The sequence below is a fragment of the Narcine bancroftii genome, chromosome 4, assembly GCF_036971445.1.
Source record: "Narcine bancroftii isolate sNarBan1 chromosome 4, sNarBan1.hap1, whole genome shotgun sequence".
Lineage (NCBI taxonomy): Eukaryota > Metazoa > Chordata > Chondrichthyes > Torpediniformes > Narcinidae > Narcine > Narcine bancroftii.
This window is the reverse complement of record NC_091472.1, coordinates 77,658,271-77,675,393: the sequence shown is the minus strand read 5'-3', so window position 1 is coordinate 77,675,393 and position 17,123 is coordinate 77,658,271. Positions and strand designations below refer to the sequence as shown.

General features: G+C 43.3%; 2 protein-coding genes across 10 annotated transcripts in view; one reads left to right on the top strand and one right to left on the bottom strand.

Moving 5' to 3' along the window:
• Nucleotides 1–9,507, bottom strand: part of ugp2b (UDP-glucose pyrophosphorylase 2b) — a 64,786-nt gene extending 55,279 nt beyond the window's left edge. The window contains exons 1-2 of one of the 3 annotated variants that reach the window (XM_069931711.1): nucleotides 9,432–9,507; nucleotides 577–713 (exon numbers count right to left, since the gene is read on the bottom strand). In XM_069931711.1, coding sequence (XP_069787812.1) covers nucleotides 577–681 — 105 coding nt within the window. In that variant the 5' untranslated portion in view covers nucleotides 682–713; nucleotides 9,432–9,507. Of the gene's footprint in view, nucleotides 1–576; nucleotides 714–8,902; nucleotides 9,135–9,243; nucleotides 9,273–9,431 lie in introns of those variants that run through there. The other 2 variants (XM_069931712.1, XM_069931710.1) reach the window with 2 other exon arrangements.
• The window catches only part of wdpcp (WD repeat containing planar cell polarity effector), a 291,775-nt gene continuing 283,291 nt past the window's right edge, over nucleotides 8,640–17,123 (top strand). For 3 of the 7 annotated variants that reach the window (XM_069931705.1, XM_069931702.1, XM_069931704.1), the window contains exon 1: nucleotides 8,644–8,678. The gene's annotated coding sequence lies outside the window, so the exon portion shown is untranslated. Of the gene's footprint in view, nucleotides 8,679–17,123 lie in introns of all 7 variants that reach the window. The other 4 variants (XM_069931707.1, XM_069931708.1, XM_069931709.1 and 1 more) reach the window with 3 other exon arrangements.

Sequence of the window (17,123 nt, the reverse complement as noted above, 5' to 3'; positions counted from 1 at the left end):
GTTATGCTGTAACTGTACAAGGTACTGGTGAGGCCACATCAGGAGTAGTGTGCAGTCCTGATCGACTTACTTGAAGGGTGTGCTGTGCTGGCTTTGGAGGTGGTGCAGAAAAGGTTCACCGGGATGATTCCAGAGATGAGGATGTTAAGCCTATGGGGAGAGATTGAGTCATCTGGGGCTGTACTCACTTGTATTTAGAAGAACGAGAGGGTATTTTACAGAAACTTACAAAATTATGAAAGGCAATTTGTAACCATAGATGGGGGAGACTAGAACTAGGGGACATGGCCTCAAGATCCAAGGTAGTAGATTTAGGATGAAAATGGGGGGGTGGGGAGAGGGAGGGCTGCTTTTCCCAGAGAGTAGTGAATCCCTGGAATTCGCTGCCCATTAAAGTAGAGGAGGCAGGTAGGTAGAGAGGAGCCTATCATCTGATCAGCCATGATCTCATTGAATGGCAGAGTAGGCTTGCTGGGCTGAATGGCCTACTCCCGCTCCTATATCCTTTGTTCTTATGTTCTATCTAAATACTCTCAATATAGTGATAGCTGCAGAAAAGAGAAATGATACACATACATCATGCTCAGTCTTTGAAGCAGTTGCCAATAACTGAACAAGTTCATTATTCATTGCACTTTCCAACTGCTGGCACTCAAACTGGGCTATTCCACTTTTCCACATGGTTGCCGTAAAGTTTGATGGTACAGAAGCACCTAGAAAATGGGGAGAAGAAAATCAAATTCATCCATTTTTATAAATAAGAAAACAGTTACAATAATTTGTGAAAGAACATACAATTTAAATCAATAGGGAGGATTTAACCAGTGCAAAATAAGATTCATGCCAACTCTGGAATGTGACCAAATATTAAAACTGCATATAGTACTTCAAGGAGGATTCAAGTCATGGCATGTGAATATTACAGCACAGAAACATTTTGGCCCACATAGTCCAAACCATCAAGCACCCTTTTTCCCAGATTCTACCAGTCATCTAAACACATTAAGAGCAATTAACACTGGCCATTTAGCTTACTAATGAAGATTCCCACACCTCAAACTAAAGTATCCAGAGAAAACCCAAACAGGGAGAATAAGGAAACTGCACACAGACAGGACTGAAGTTTAGGATTAAACCCAGCCCACTGGAGCTGTGAGGCATCTGCAATATCAGTAACCATTTAGTTGACTTACTGTGATTCTACAGCATTTTTGTAGATTGCACTCAACCGTAGCATCTGCAAATTTTCTCGTTTAACATCTTCCAGATGTTTTTTTAAAAAAATGATCGTGTGCATGCATTTTATGATGTCATTGTCCATACTCCAAATCAGGCAATACTGGTCACTCCATATTGCATCCAATTGAGTAACGACATTCACAAATCACTACCCAAAACTTGAAATACAGAACAAAATATGCTCTTATGGCGGTGTGAGCACATTGAGGGTCTTAATGACAGTTTTTATTCAAGTTCAAGTTCAGCAGGCCCCTTTAAGGGGAGCATGAGCTCAGTCACTTGGTGCATTGTGACATCATAATCACTGCCCAGCGTGGGCGCTGGAAGGGATGCTGGAGTCAGAGAGAAACATCTAATGACGCCATTTCCCCATGGCTGCCCCGTCACGTGACGATACAAGCGGGGCCGGTTCGCCATGAGGATGTGCGCTGCCACACTCTCACAATATTTGTGAAAAAGAAAAACAAATAGTCATCTAACTTATTTATTAATGCACAGTACTGAAAAACCTCAAAATTGACTATTCTCTAGAAACAACTCCCATCCCCTTACCTTCTGCCCACCTCCACCCAACAACTATTACAATCGTAAGGATGCTTTTGGACCTCAAAAGCAATATTTCCACAATCCAGACTCCAATAATACACTAGGCTGAGATTACCTTCAATTATTGAAAACATGATGATTAAAACACAAGGGAACGTGTGTGGGGGGGGGGGGGGGGGGTGGGGGGAGTGCCTGACAGCAAGTACATGAACAGAAGAGAGGGGAAAATGAAAAATATGAAGAATTTAACAATATCAGAATTCCATTAAAGTAGCAAAGAAAAAGTAGTAAATACATAGGATGAAACAAAAAGTCAGATTGGGGATTGTCCTAATAAAGGTAGACAACATTAAATTCATGGCTCTAATCACCAAATGCCAGAATTATTAAATAATTTACATGTACTGAGGGAAAAGACCAAATAGCATTATCAACATAACAAGGTCGACAGTGGTTACCCTTAATTAAAGTACTACAGTGGCACTCACATCTCCTCCCTCACCACTATATGGGGCTGCAAGCAGTCCTACAAGCAACACTTCACTTGCAGATCTGGCTGGGTCATTTACCTGCATCCATAGTCCTGATGTAGCTTCCTCTACATCGAGGAGACTGGGAGATTGTTCCATTGAGCATCTTCACCTTGTCTGCTGCCACAGCAAAGGCCAACCATTTTAATTCCACATCACAATGCCACACTGACATGTCTGCCCATGGCTTCACGCACCAAGTTCAGGCCACCCCCAAATGGGAGGAACAATACCATCTCAGCAGTCTCCAAGCAGATGGCATCAATATTGACTTTTGAAAGTCTGTTTCTTCCTCCATCCTTCTGTCTCCAGCTCCCACCCGCTTCCCTTCCTTTTCCTATCAGAGAGCTATTTTTCTTAGCCCTCTAGTCTCCTGCATCCCCATCACTTTTCAGCTTCTTTCTTTTCTACCCTCCCACTTGTATCTACCTATTACCTCTTACCTGTTAGCCAGTACTCTTCTTCCTTGCTCTTTCTCTCTCACCACCCCCCCCCCACCTTTTAATTCAGGCATCTGCCTCATTTTTGGCTCTCCTTGGGTTCAGGCCTGAAACATCAACTGCATTTTACTTCCTATGGATGCTGCATGACCGCTGGTGTTTCTCCAGCACTTTTGTGTTTGATACCAGACCCCAGCATCTGCAGACGTTCTTGTTTATATGTCAACTGTAAATAGATCCCAAATCTAATTACTAATCAGTTATGAACAGTGCTGATCCTCAGACAAACTGCACTCTGAAAACTAACTTTTCATTAACCCAATGATTTCTACCTTGAAGAACTTCTAATCATTCTGCCACATATCCAGACTCAAAACACCCAAGTGGCAGCACACTACAACGCTACTCACAAACTGTTGGAACTATAAACACAAATTTGTATTTGTGAGAAACAGCAAAACTCAAAGTCAATTTCAAGTTGTTACAAGAAATAATTTTTTCAGCTCGAAAATGAGGAAGAGGGTTTTGGTAGATACAAGGATAAGCCAAATTAAAAATAAACATATTATGCTAATAAAGTAACAATGCAGTAAAGATTGGATTATTGTATATATTCAAAGCAACAAATATTTTTAATAACATACAAGAGTCAGATTTTTTAAAAGAAATTCTACATTGTTTTTTTTAAACAATGTTCTTCCACTTAAGAATGCAAGGAGTTTTAAATACTATTGGAATACACAAAAATGCTGGTTAAAAAAAAATCACCATCCATAGAAAGATTCAAACCAAGCCCTTTGTCAGGAATATGGAAAAACAGATAAACACCTGAAAGAAGAAGGTGAAGGGAGGGGGAGGAGAAGAGCACAGGCTAACAGGTCACATGTGGAAGGATAGAAGTAAAAGCTATGTGATAGGGGGATAGGGCAGAGGGCTAAGAAGTGTAGCTCTCTGATAGCTGAAGGGAAGGGTGGGGAGTTGGAAAAAAGGAGAAAGAGGCTAAGGAGAGGGTGAACAAAAATTAGAAAATTCGATATTGATGCCATTTGGTTGAAGACTCAAGATGGAATGTGGTTTTGTTTCTCCAATTCTCAGATGACTTGATTTAGAAGTAGAGAAGTCTATGGTCAGACATGTAAATGTGGAATTAAAATGATTGGCCAGTGAGAGGTCCTTGCAGTGGCAGCAGGCAGAGTGAAGGTGCTCAATAAAATGATTCCCTGGTCTATATTGTCTCCCCAATGTAGAGTTGGTCACATTGCAACCACCTGTAACCACCTCTACAGATTTACAAGTGATGAGGGAGATCTTTTAGTCACAGGTGTAGATACCAGGGGGCAATTGGTGAGAAGGTACAAGTGGACAAGGGAGTTGCAGAGTTAGTAATCCCCATGTAAAACAGATGGGGGGGGGGGGGGGTAAATCATATCAGATTGCAGTGGCTGGTGGGGTGGTAGGCACGGACAAGGAGGAGGGGAGGGAAATCTTGGCCTTATTACATCTGGAAGGGTGGAATAGGGAAGGCGCAGGGCAAAGTAGTAGAGCTACAGATGAGGCTAAGTTAATTAATGGCAGTAGAAGGGAAACCGCAGTTTATGGAGAAGAAAATCTCAGATGTGCTTGAATGGACTGCCTTATCCTGGGGGAAGATGCAGCAGAGACAGAGGAATTGAGTGAAAAGAATAGAATCCTTATGGTGGAAGGAGACTGGTTAGGTTTATTATTAAGGAAGAAGCAAAAAAACCTTGAGACCTCCTTTATAGGGAATTGGAAGTGGATAGGAACTGGATGTCCACAGTGAAAATGAAGCTATCCAGCCCAGGGAACTGAAAGTTGTCAAAATGATGGAAGAGCCTGTGAGGTTTCCCAGATGTCAGTGAGAAGGAACTGAAGCAATTGGGGTAGGAGCATAGAGACAATGGGTCTACCAGAGAAATTGGTTTTGTGGATCTTAGGTAGGATGTAGAACCAGGCGGTGCATAGCCGTGAAACAAAGAGGTTAGATGCTGTTGAAGGGTTATTAGCAGAAATTATGAGGTCATTGATAGCACAGGAGGCACTGGCCTGTTGTTCCTTAGTAAGGGGTGAGTAAGAGGGGGATTCTAAGAGCTGTTCTCTGGCCTTGGCAAGGTAGAAGTCAGTGCACGAGGCTACAACAGCACCACCCTTGTCTGCTGGTTTGACAGTGAGGTTGGGATAAGTTCGGAGAGAATGACAATGTGTTCCAGGAAGTAAGGTTGGAATAGGAGTAGAATGGTGGTAATACTGCCAAATGGAGGAACACCACCTTATATTTCATCTCCAACCCAACATCAACTTCTCCAATGTTTTATTTAACCCCTCCCCAGCCTGTTTTTCCCCCTAGCACTTCTCCTCCAGCTCCCCACCCCCTTACTTACTATCACCTTTCTTAGCTTTCCACCTTCTCCTCAATCACCTCAACTTTTTTCTCATCCACCTTCCCACCTGCATCAAGCTCTTATCTCTCACTTGTTAAGCTGTTTTCCCCCTCCCACTTCCTTCCCCCTTCACTTTTTTCCCCCCATGTGACTACATGTTTTTCCATATTTCTGACAAAGGGTTCTGCCAAAAATTCTCAGCTTCCTTCTCTTTTACCTTCCCACCGGTCTTCACCTATTACCTGTTAACGGTTTCATGTGCTACTCTCTCTCCCTCTTCCTTTTTATTCAGGTGTCTACTTGTTTTTCACCCAAAACTTTGATTGCCTTTTACTTCCGATGGATGCTGTGAGATCCAGTTTTTTTCCAGGACTTTTGTGTATTGCACTAGACCCAAACATCTGCAAATTTCTTGTTCAATGTTTAAATATTATTTTTTGTTTTGGCACTTAGCAGCAAGAAAAACACAGAAGAATAGTGACATAGCAATGAAGCAGTCATAATTAAATGTACCCCCGGTGGAAGCAACAATCTTTCTTTTCCAATCTAATACTAAAAAGAAATATTTAGAATGCGAGATTGCAGATTATTAATCAAACAGTTATACATCATAAACAAACAGTAATTGATTCCCCACAGCTCTATTGTTCAAATAATAAACCAGAAGAAAAGATATAATCTAAACTAACCCTAAACTAAATAAGTTAGCCTGACCTCATAACCTAATAGTAGAAATTAGAAGTTGGGATGCCTTAAAAAAATTAAATTCAATAATAAACAAGAAAATGTTATGTAACATAAATAATAATAGTTGTCAAAAACAATAATTAAACATATCGTATTAAAGTGGGTTTAAAAATCATGAAAAAATTCATAAATGGTAACCACATTCTATCAAACTTAATAATCAGAGCACATTTAATCTTCCCTAAATTCAAAAAAGCTAAAGTTTGGCACATCCACTGGACGTAGGCAGGCGGAATTGAATCTTTCTACCTAAGCAAAATAGATCTCCTAGCCAACGTGAATGCAACATGGCAATTGAATGACGACAGATGTACATCTTCCATCACCACTCCAAATAATGCCATAATTGGATTGGTTGTAAATTAACATCTAAAATTGCAGATAAATTGTTAAAAAATTTCTTTCCAATAAAATTCCAATGCTGGGCAAAACCAAGTGAACTAACAATGCCATCCTGTTGCTACACCTGTCATAACATCTGGAAATATTTGTGCCAATTTATCTTTAGACGTGTGCCCAGTGAGCAGCCTTAAATTGGACGAGTGAATGACAGGCACAGATTGAGGATATATGAGCAAGTTTAAAAATCCTTTCCCACAAATTGACAGGAATAGTTAACTGTAAATCTTGTTTCCATGCTCTTTTAATCTTATCAGTTGGAACCTGACCTATTTTTGATATATCATAAATGTGAGCAATTAAGCTCTTCTGAGAAGAATCCAAGAGAAAAATTGTATTCACAACATCTACTTCCCGAGCATGAGGAAAAGTTATTAATTGGGCATTAAAAAAAATTTCTAATTTGCAAATACCTAAAAAAAAATGGAAATATGGAAGATTAAATTTAATAGATAGTTGCTCAAACAGAAATGAGTCAACCATCAACAAATAGATCTCAAAAACAACCAACATCTTTCTCTTTCCCGTTAAAAAAGGCCTGATCAATCCAGGAAGGAGAAAAAAAGATAATTAAATAGCATAAAACTGGATAAAAAGAAATTCTTCAGATGAAAAAATCTGCAAAATTGATACCATATATGTAAAGTATGTTTAACTACAGGGCTATCATCTTGTTGATCTTAGTTAAAGTAAAAGGAAGTGCAGTTCAAAGCAATGATACTAAAAAAAAATTCTTAACTGATTTCAATTCCAAAGTTACCCATGAAGGACAATTTAACTGATCAGAATATTCAATCCAAAAAGAACAGTGAATAAAGTGAATAGCCTAATAAAGCAAATAGTAATAGCCTAAAATTGGGCAAAACCAACCCTCCATCTCTTTTGGTTTTTTGTAAAAAAGATTTTATTCAATCTTGGACTTATTTTGTCAGATACAAGATAAAATAATGGAATCCAAAGAGTCAAAAGAAGTTAGAAAGATAAAAGTTGGGATTGTCTGAAAAAATAAATTAACTTGGGAAGAACATTCATTTTAATGGCATTAATTCGACCAATAGAAAGAGATGATGATCCTTTCACCTGTCTAATCAAAGGGATAAAATTTTCCTTAAATACATTCTTGTGATTCTTTGGTACATAAAACAAGTTATTAACTCCCTTAAATAGGATATTATCGTAAATAGGCATGGAAGTGTTATAAGGGAATAGCTCACTCTTGTGAAGATTTAATTCATAGCCAGAAAAAGAACCTGCAACAATAATGATAACATGGCAGGGACAGATCAGAAATGGAGAGTAGCCAATCATCAACATGCAAAGAGACTTTATGAGCCCTCTCCGAATACCCATAATGTCCTCAGAGTCCCAAAAAGACTCAGAGGGCACCCCTGTATAGTACCACGGTATAACCTAAATGAAACCGACCACTGATTATTATTAAAGACAGAAGCCATGGGAGAATGATAGCAATTTAATCCAGGAAACAGACCCCAGACTAAAGCTAAATCTTCTCAACGTTTCAAACAAATACTGTCATTGTACCCTATCAAAGCCTTTTTCCGCATCCAGGGAAATTCTGTCGTTTTAGCTAATGGTGAATAAATAATATTCAATCAATTGCAAATATTAAAATGTGAGTAACGAATTTTAATAAAACCTGTCTGATCATTAGAAATGGTTTAAAAAAAATCCCTATCTATTAGCTCACATTTTAGAAGGTAACATAACGAGACTGGGCAGTGGGAGGGGCAATCCGTTATTCTTCTTGGGGATCCAAGGGATCGAAGCTTCATAAAAAGATGTGGGGAGGCTACCCTTAGCTACAGAATCAGTGTTTAAACGGGGAGCTATTAAGGGAATAAAAGTTTTTCTAAAAGTTCGACAGGATAACCGTAGGGACCGGGAGCCTTTCCCAACAGAAGAGATTCAATCGCTCTGAGAATTTATTCTGTAGAAAACGGTTCGTCTGAAAAGGTACGACTCTCCGAAGATAACTTGGGAATGTTTAATGTATTCAAGAAGTTTTCCATGGAAGTGGCATTGCCAGGAACTTCAGATTTAGGCAAATCAAAGTCGAATTCTTTCACTTTTTTTACATATAACTTTGATCTGTCACAAGATCCCCGTCCTTTTACTAATTTTGGAAGCTGGACAAAATAAACAACATCGATCTCTACTGATGATCGCGCTCATTTCCAATCCACTCAGAAACAAATCTGCGATTATTGGCGTTATTTTAAGCAGAACCACTGACCCGTTCTCCCCCCCCCCCCCTCCCCCCACAGGACGTGATTTCAACACATCACGCCAGTCTGAACTTCGCCCATCATTTAGAAAAAATCGCCGCAGGTTCAGCCACGTAAGACAAATTCCTCAAGGTCCGTTCTCTTGTAAATAGAAGAAATTAGAGTATACATTAACTAAACCAGCTATTGAAGTGTGTGTGTGTGTGTTCCCCCCCCCCCCGCTCTGTAAAAGATTACCAACGGATGCAAAGCATTGATTGCAGAAGAGAAAGGGAAGGGACCCCATCGCGACTACGACTGTTGCCAGGGCCTTCTCCCCTTGAAGAAAGAATCCCTTCCCAAGTTGTTCCACTCACCTCGCCACATTCTGCCGAAATACTGTCAATCGATCGGAAGGCTTCGGTAATAGTATTGCAAACCCCCCCCCCGTTGGCATTGGGGCCGGGAGAGGCGGGACCGAGGCGCGATCGGGCGACACCCTTGCGCGAACTGGAACCGTGGTCTGTTTCATTTGGCCGACCGCCGGAGATGAGGGCTTCGCAGTGGTTCCCCGCATCCCGCCTGGCCTGGCTCGGGGTCCCGGGCCTCCGCGCATCACGGCACACCACGAGCACGCGGCGCTCCGCGTCGACGTCATGCGCGCGCGCCCCATCATCGGTTAGCTTTTCCAAAGACCGAGAGTCCGGTCATTAATTACCGGGCGAAACCCCCAAAGACGACGAGGGTCGCTCATGAAGCCCCAGCCCCGCCCCCAGACTCACACCCCTCCCCTTCGCCTTTCTGCCTCTTATTTGCCGGCACGCCCACTTTTCCAGCACGAGTGAACAAGGGCTAAACATTAACGATCCCTAATGTGGTATCAACGGGACAATCGACCGAACCCACCTTTGACTGCAGGCGAAATGCAATCATTGAGGGCGGGAGGCGAAGAGCAGGACTATGATTGGCAGAGGTATCAACCAATCAGTGTGTGGTACCAATCGTATGACGTTACGTGTCCGCTATGAAGGTCGAGGATACCAAAGAACAGGCTGCACGTAGGATGCAGGCCAGTGGTGTGTGTCTCTCTCTATATATATGTCGTGGGTCTCGCAGCACCGAAACAGGCCTAGCTTGTCCGCACCGAATTAACCTGCACCCACTTTCCCCGCTTTAGCAGCCGATCAGAATATGATCCCTGTATTGTAAATTTCTGCTTCCTGCCAGTCAGGCAATACTCATTGCCCACCAGAATGCTTTGTTATACCCTGTAGCTCTGAACTGCTTTATATACAAGGTCACCGGGATGACCCCTGGTGACCTAGTGGTGTAATTACATATCACCACATTCACCCCACCCCCTTAAAAATTTGTTTCCCCCCCCCCCCCCCCCCCCGCCCATCCTCCTTCCCTTGTTTGTAAGTTCATAAGTCCAAAATTTTTTGTGGCTTCCGTTGTCTTCTGGACCTCCTTGGTAGTGGTATAGGGGTGGGGAGTGCGGTCTGCCTTTCGGCCTTTCTTGGTGGGAAAGGCCGAAAGTACTGGTTGGTCATGTGGCTGTGTGGGCTGGGGATCCTCTTCTATGGGATTAGGTCCTGCCATCAAGTCTAGGGTGGTGATATTTTGTGGGGCGGGTGTACCTAGGGTCCTAATTTCTGGGGTGGGTGGTCTAGTCCTCTGGGGTGACTCGAAGGATGACTGTTCTAGTGACTGATGCTGCCCTCCTTGTTGATCCAAAGACATCTCTGTTTCCTCCGCATTGTTCACACATCCGGCCGGCGTGAGATTCTTGGTGGCCACCGAGTCTTCTCTTCCATCTGGGAATGTGACGAAGGTGTACTGAGGGTTCGCGTGCCTCAACTCCACTTGATCACCCAGCGTGTCCGCTTTGTGGGGTCTGCAGTGCTTCCGGAGGAGAACACATCCTGGTGTCCTCATCCATTTAGGCAGCACTGTGCCCGTCGTGGCTTTCCTTGTGAAAGAAAAGATACAGTCATGTGGGGTCATGTTAGTGGCAGTACAAAACAAAGAACGTATAGAGTGTAGGGCTTCTGGCAACAGTTCTTGCCATCTAGTAACAGGCAGATCTTTGGCTTTTAAAGTCAAGAGGACCGTTTTCCAGATAATGGCATTTTCCTTTTCAACTTGTCCATTCCCCCTGGGATTGTAACTTGTAGTGCGGCTGGTAGCAATCCTTCTGCGCTTCTGCGCTCATGAATGCAGCACCCCTGTGTGTGTATGTAGTTCAGGTACCCAAATATGCTGAAGATGGGTTGGAGGCATTTTATAACAGTGGCTGCTGATACATCAGAACACGGGATTGCGAAGGGGAAACGGGAATATTCATCTATTTAGTTTAGGAAATTGACATTTCTATTATTGGACGGGAGCGGGCCTTTAAAATCGAGGCTGAGGCGCTCAAAAGATTTGGTAGTTTTTATCAGGGTGGCTTTGTCTGGACGGTAAAATTGCGGTTTGCATTCCGCACAGATGGGGCAGCTCTTGTTCACTGACCTCACTTCCTCTACCGAAAATGGGAGGTTTTGGGTTTTAATGAAATGAAACAGTCTAGCAATCCCCGGGTGGCCCAGCTCATCGTGCAAGTTCTGCAACTGGGACGTGTGGTTAAGGAAGGCACAAGTGCCTCTGGACAGCGCGTCCAGAGGCTCGTTGGGTCTCCCAGGGCAGTATAGAATGTTGTAGTTAAATGTAGACAATTCTATCCGCCAGTGCAGGATTTTGTCGTTCTTAATTCTCCCCCTGTTCTGGTTATCAAACATAAAAGCCACAGACCATTGGTCTGTCACGAGGGTGAAGTGTTTGCACACCAGATAATGTTGCCAGTGCCTTACTGCTTCCACAATGGCTAGGGCCTCCTTCTCTACTGCTGAGTGTCTTACCTCTGACCCCTGTAGGCTTCATGAGAAAAAGGCCACCAGTTGTCCGTCTTGGTTTAGGGTGGCTGCCAGAGCAACATCGGATGCATCCGTTTCTACTTGAAATGGGATCGACTCATCTATGGACCACATGGTAGCTTTAGCGATATGGTCCCTAATGTCCCTGAATGCTCTGGTGGCTGCTGGGCACAGTGGGAAAACTGAGGGTTTTATAAGTGGGCGGGCCCTGTCGGGGTAGTTGGGGACCCATTGGGCGTAGTAAGTGAATAGTCCCAAACATCTTTTTAGTGCATTCAGCGTGTGTGGCACTGGGAAGTCTAGGAGAGGGCGCATACGGGCTGGATCTGGGCTGATTTCACCATTCTGCACTATGTAGGCCAGGATTGGCAACTTTCTGGTGCTAAAGATGGATTTGTCCCTGTTGTATGTTAGGTTCCTTTCCTTGGCTGCCTGGAAGAAGCGTTTTAAATTCGTGTCATGATCCTCCTGAGTGTGGCCACAGATTGTCATGTTGTCTAAGTAGGGGAACACCACTTTCAGTTGGAACTCATCTACTATTCGGTCCATTTCTCTCTGAAACAGGGACACTCCATTGGTGACACCGAAGGGGAGTCGCAGAAATTGATACAGCCTGCCATCTGCCTCAAATGCTGTGTAAATGCGAACACTGTTTCTAATGGGCAGTTGGTGGTATGCTGCCTTATACTGCACAATGTTGTTGACCATGTCTGCTATGCGTGGCAGGGGGTAGGCATCTAGTTGTGTAAATTTGTTGATTGTCTGGCTGTAATCCACTACCACGCGCAGTTTTTCTCCTGACTTTACTATAACCACCTGGGCTCTCCAGGGGCTGGTGCTCTGCTCCATGATGCCCTCCTGTAGTAGCCTGCGGACCTCTGTCCTAATGAAGGCTCTGTCCCTCGGGCTGTACCTCCTGCTCTTTGTGGCTATTGGTGGGCATTCTGGGGTCAGGTGTGTGGACAGCGGAGGGGGTTCTATGTTCAGGACAGACAGGCTGCAGTGTTGTTTCTTCATAAGGCGTAATGGGGGTGAGGCCCGTTGTGCAGTATTATAATGCTTTCTAACTGGCACTGAAAATCTAACCCCAATAGTACCGGGGCATAGAGGTGAAGGAGTATTACTAATTTGAACCCTTCGTATTTTGTGCTCTGGATTTCTAGAGTAACCCTGCAAAACTGTTTTACCTCAGCTGCAAGGCTGCTGGCTGCTAACAGGATCTGGTGCTCAGTTGGGTGTGTGGGGAGGGCAAGGCGGTTGACTAACCCCTGGTCAATAAAACTTTCAGTGCTTCCACTATCTATTAAGCAATTTACCCTCACAACATTAATTTTGATGCACACAGAGGCATCAGATAAATTGTGTGGACTCGCCTGATTCATGCATAGGGAAGCAAGTCAGGCACGTCCTTCGTGTCCTTCCATCCGATAGTACTCGGCGTCATATTCATCTCCTGAAGACTGTGTCCTTTGCTTTGTAGCATTCGTCGAAGATGGCCGGCTGCACATGGCATTCTTCTTCTGTTTGTCTGTGGAGAAAGAAGAGCTTTCCCGCCTCTCATTAGCATGAGAATGGGCCTTGGCTCTGGTCTTGGGGCTTCTGCAGACTTTTGCATTATGCCCACGTTTTCCACAGTTGGAACAGACATTTTCTCTGGCAGGGCAGAGGGCTCTGGAGTGCTTTCTTTGTCCACAGAAAAAGCACTTGGGACCCTCAAGCTGCTGCTGCTGTGAATTCCTGTGAAGCAGCATACTTTTCTTTTCGTGGGGCTAGAGAGTCCAGCAGTGTGACGTTTTTCCCAGCCCTGGTGTCCTGTGAGTACTCCTCCAATTCTTTCCTGGTGCTTTCAAAAGCTTCTGCAATAGTCTCTGCCTCATCTAGCCCCACCATTCCTTTCTCCAGCAATTTATGTCTCGTCTCAGTGGACCGAATGTCCGTAACAATTCTGTCCCTAATAAGGTCCTCCGCATACTCCTGAGCTGATACTACTTTAAAGTTGCAGCCTCTCGCCAGGTCTTTCAGGGAGAGTATAAAGTCTCTGGCAGACTCCCTTACTTGTTGTGACCTGGTCATGAGTCTGTACCGGGAGTGGAGTTCACTATGCCCCTTACTGTAATGCCTCTGTAAAATGCTCATTGCCTCTTGGTAGGACCTGGGAGTAAGGGTGGTCTCCCAGCTGCGCTAACAGCAGCATCAATAGCTCTTTATCCGATGCCTCTGCACCCTCCATGTAATTCAGAAAGCATCTCTGCGAGCAGCCGAAGTGCGTGCCGGCTCCAGGATTTATGGGGTTGAGCTCCAGCCTGTCTGGTTGCAGCACATGGCTAAGCCGCAGTCTCTGGTCCCTTAGGTGTACCCTGGGGTACTGGGAGTTGCTGGTAGAGCCTCTGTGGGGCTTGTATCTGCTGGAGGAGTAACCTGGGTGCTTGGGGCTGTTGGCTGAGTCTCTGGCTTTGGGACATTTGCAGCAGGCTTCGGGGGATCCCAGCGGTAGCATCAGGTTTCTGTGGTACTGGAGAAACTGTTGCTTGGGGAGTGACGGTAGCTGTGTCTGCTTTCCCTGGCTCTGGAGTGGTCGGGAATTCTCCATATACGTGGCGATTGGGAGCATGACTTGTGAAGATCCTTCCACCTACGCTTGTAGTGGCCCCTTTCTGATTGGACAGAGGTTTAGGGTCGGTGGCGCCTGTACCTGCGATCCCATGGGCAGGCAGGGCTCTTGACTGTTTCTTACCTGCCCTATTGTACTTCTGTGGTCTCCCCCACATTCCACCACAATTCCAGTATAGCGGTTCCTCGCCGTCTCTGTCCTCGGATGCACATGTGTGCTAGTCGTCCCTGGATTCCATTCCTCAGGAAAAGTCTCCAGGTGGTCGGGAATGCGCATTGGTGCAGAAGGAGCTTCCGTCCTAGTAGCTATCATATTAGTTTATTAAATTGTACTGATAATAATCACACCAGCTGTGCGAGTATAAGACAGCTATAATAAACTAATATGTACACTAAGAGGTCTTGTCTCTCTGCAAGACAGACCTGGAAGGCTAGACTGTAGCTCTGGACTGCTTTATATACAAGGTCACTGGGACGACCCCTGGTGACCTAGTGGTGTAATTACATATAACCACATGCACCTCCATGGCCCCTTATCTTATTAAGTAGCCTCATGTGCGGCATCTTATCAATTGCATTTTGAAAATCCAAATACACAACATCCACTGCATCTCCTTTATCCAGCCTGCTTGTCACCTCCTCAAAGAATTCCAAAAGGTTTGTCAGGCAAGATTTTCCCTAAAGGAAACCATGCTGGATTTGACTTATCTTGTCATGTGTCTCCAAGTACTCCATACAAGTTCATCCTTTACAATTGACCCCAGCATCTTCCAAACCACTGATGTCAGGCTAACTGATCTATAGTTTTCTTTCTGCTTGATTAGTGGAGTTACATTTGTAATTTGTAATTTTTCTGCCTCTGGGACTATGTCAGAATCTATTGTTTCTTGAAAGATTATTATGAATGCCTTCATGATCTCTATCACTACTTCTTTCAGGACCTGAGGGTACAATCAGTCTGGTCCGGGAGACTTATCCAGCCTTAGTCCATTCAAGTTTCCCTTGAAGTAACTGCACTCACTTCCCATCCCTGATACCCTTTGAAATCTGGTACACTGCTAGTGTCTTCCACAGTGAAGGCATGCAAAATACTCAATTAGTTCTGTCATCTTCTTGTTTCCCATCATTATTTGTCCAGTGCCATTTTCTAATGGTTCTATCTCCCTTTTATTCTTTATATACTTGAAGAAGCCTTTTGTATTTTCTTTGATATTATTTGCTAGCCTACCTTCATACTTCATCTTTTCCCTCCTTATGAGTTACCTTCTGAAAGTTTTTTAAAACTTCCCAATCCTTTCACCTCTTCACAATAGTGGACAGATTCACGAGATGGCCAGAGATTGTCCCACTCTCTGACACCTCCGACTCAGCTTGTGCAAGAGCCCTCATTGATAAATGAATAGCTGGTTTCGGACTACCCATGCATATCTCCTCTGACAGAGGAGCTCACTTTACATCCAGGTTATGGTCCTGGATATTTGCTTTCTTGTAGCCCTCTCTTTTGCTTTCACATTGGCTGTGACTTCCCTTGTCAGCCACAGTGGTGACATTTTTTCATTTGGATTTTTCGTCTTTTTTGGTATGTATTTATCCCCATTTGTTGCAGTAACTCCATCCACTGCTGCTCTGCCATCTTCTCTTCTAGTACTTCCTTCCAATTGACTTTGGCCAGTTTCTCTCTCATGCCACTCTTTGGTAATCCCCTTTACTCAACTGAAATACCAACATATCTGACTTTAGTTTCTCCTTGTTAAAACTCAAATTGAGCTCAATCATATTGTGATCTCTTCCCCAATATTTCCTCTACTCTAAGCTCTCTATTCACCTGTGGTTTTACACAAAATCCAATCCAGTACAGCTATGGGCTCAACAACAAGCTGCTCTAAAAAGCCATCACGTAGGCTTATCCAAAATCTCTCTCTTGAGATCCAGTCCCAATCTGGTTTCCCCAATCTACTTGCATGTTAAAATCCCCCATGACTACCACAACATTGCCTTTCTGACATGCCTTTCAACCTGCTGTTGAAATTTGTTGTCCGTATCCCGGCTGCTGTTTGGAGGACTGTATATACAGCCAAAATTGTCTTTTTACCCTTGCTTTTTTTTAACTCAACCCACAATGATTCTATATCAGTAGTTCTTAACCTTTTTCTTTCCACTCAAATACCAGTTTAGGTATTCCCTATGCCATAGATCCTCTCTAATTATTAAGGGATTGCTTAAGGTGGTATGTGGATGGAAAGAAAAAGTTTGAAAACCACTGTTTTGATCTTACCTAATTGATTCGTTAAGTACACAGTTTCATAACTCCAAAGGAAATGGGCCAATGACAATTTTTCTCAAGCAAAATATTTCAGTAACTATTGGGTCCAGAGCAGTGATTCTCAGCCTTCCATTCCCACTCACATACCACCTTAAGCAATCCCTTACTGATTACAGAGCACCAATGGCATAGGGAATACCTAAAGTGGTATGTGAGTGGAAAGAAAAAGGTTGAGAACCACTGTTCTATATCTTCGGATCCTATGCCACCGCTTTCTAATGATTTAATGTTCTTCCTTACCAACAGAGCCACGCAATACCTTCTACTTATCTGCCAATTCTTTTGATACACTGTAATTTCTTGACTTTAAGTTCCCAATTTGACATCCATCCTTTAGCCAGGACTCCGTACCACAGCCACATACCTGCACCAAGATCAGACTTTTAAAGTAACACATAAGCTCCATCTAGTGGCCATTGCCTCAAAGGTTTCACTTTCCAGCCAATATATTTACAATATAATTGGAAGCACACACAAAGCTAAACAAAGAGAACTAACATTTACAGTGCCCTCCTTAATGTTTGGGGCAAAGAAACTTTTTTCCTTTATTTGCCCATTTCCACAATTTTAAATTTGTAATCAAACAATTCACATGTAATTAAGGTTATTTGTATACATTTTGGTTTGGTCATGTAGAAATTACAGGACTCGTTATAAATAGTTCCCCTATTTCTTTCTTTCTTTTCTTTTTAAGATATTTTTTATTGATTTTAATAAAAAACATATACAAATAAAAGAAAGAGTACAATT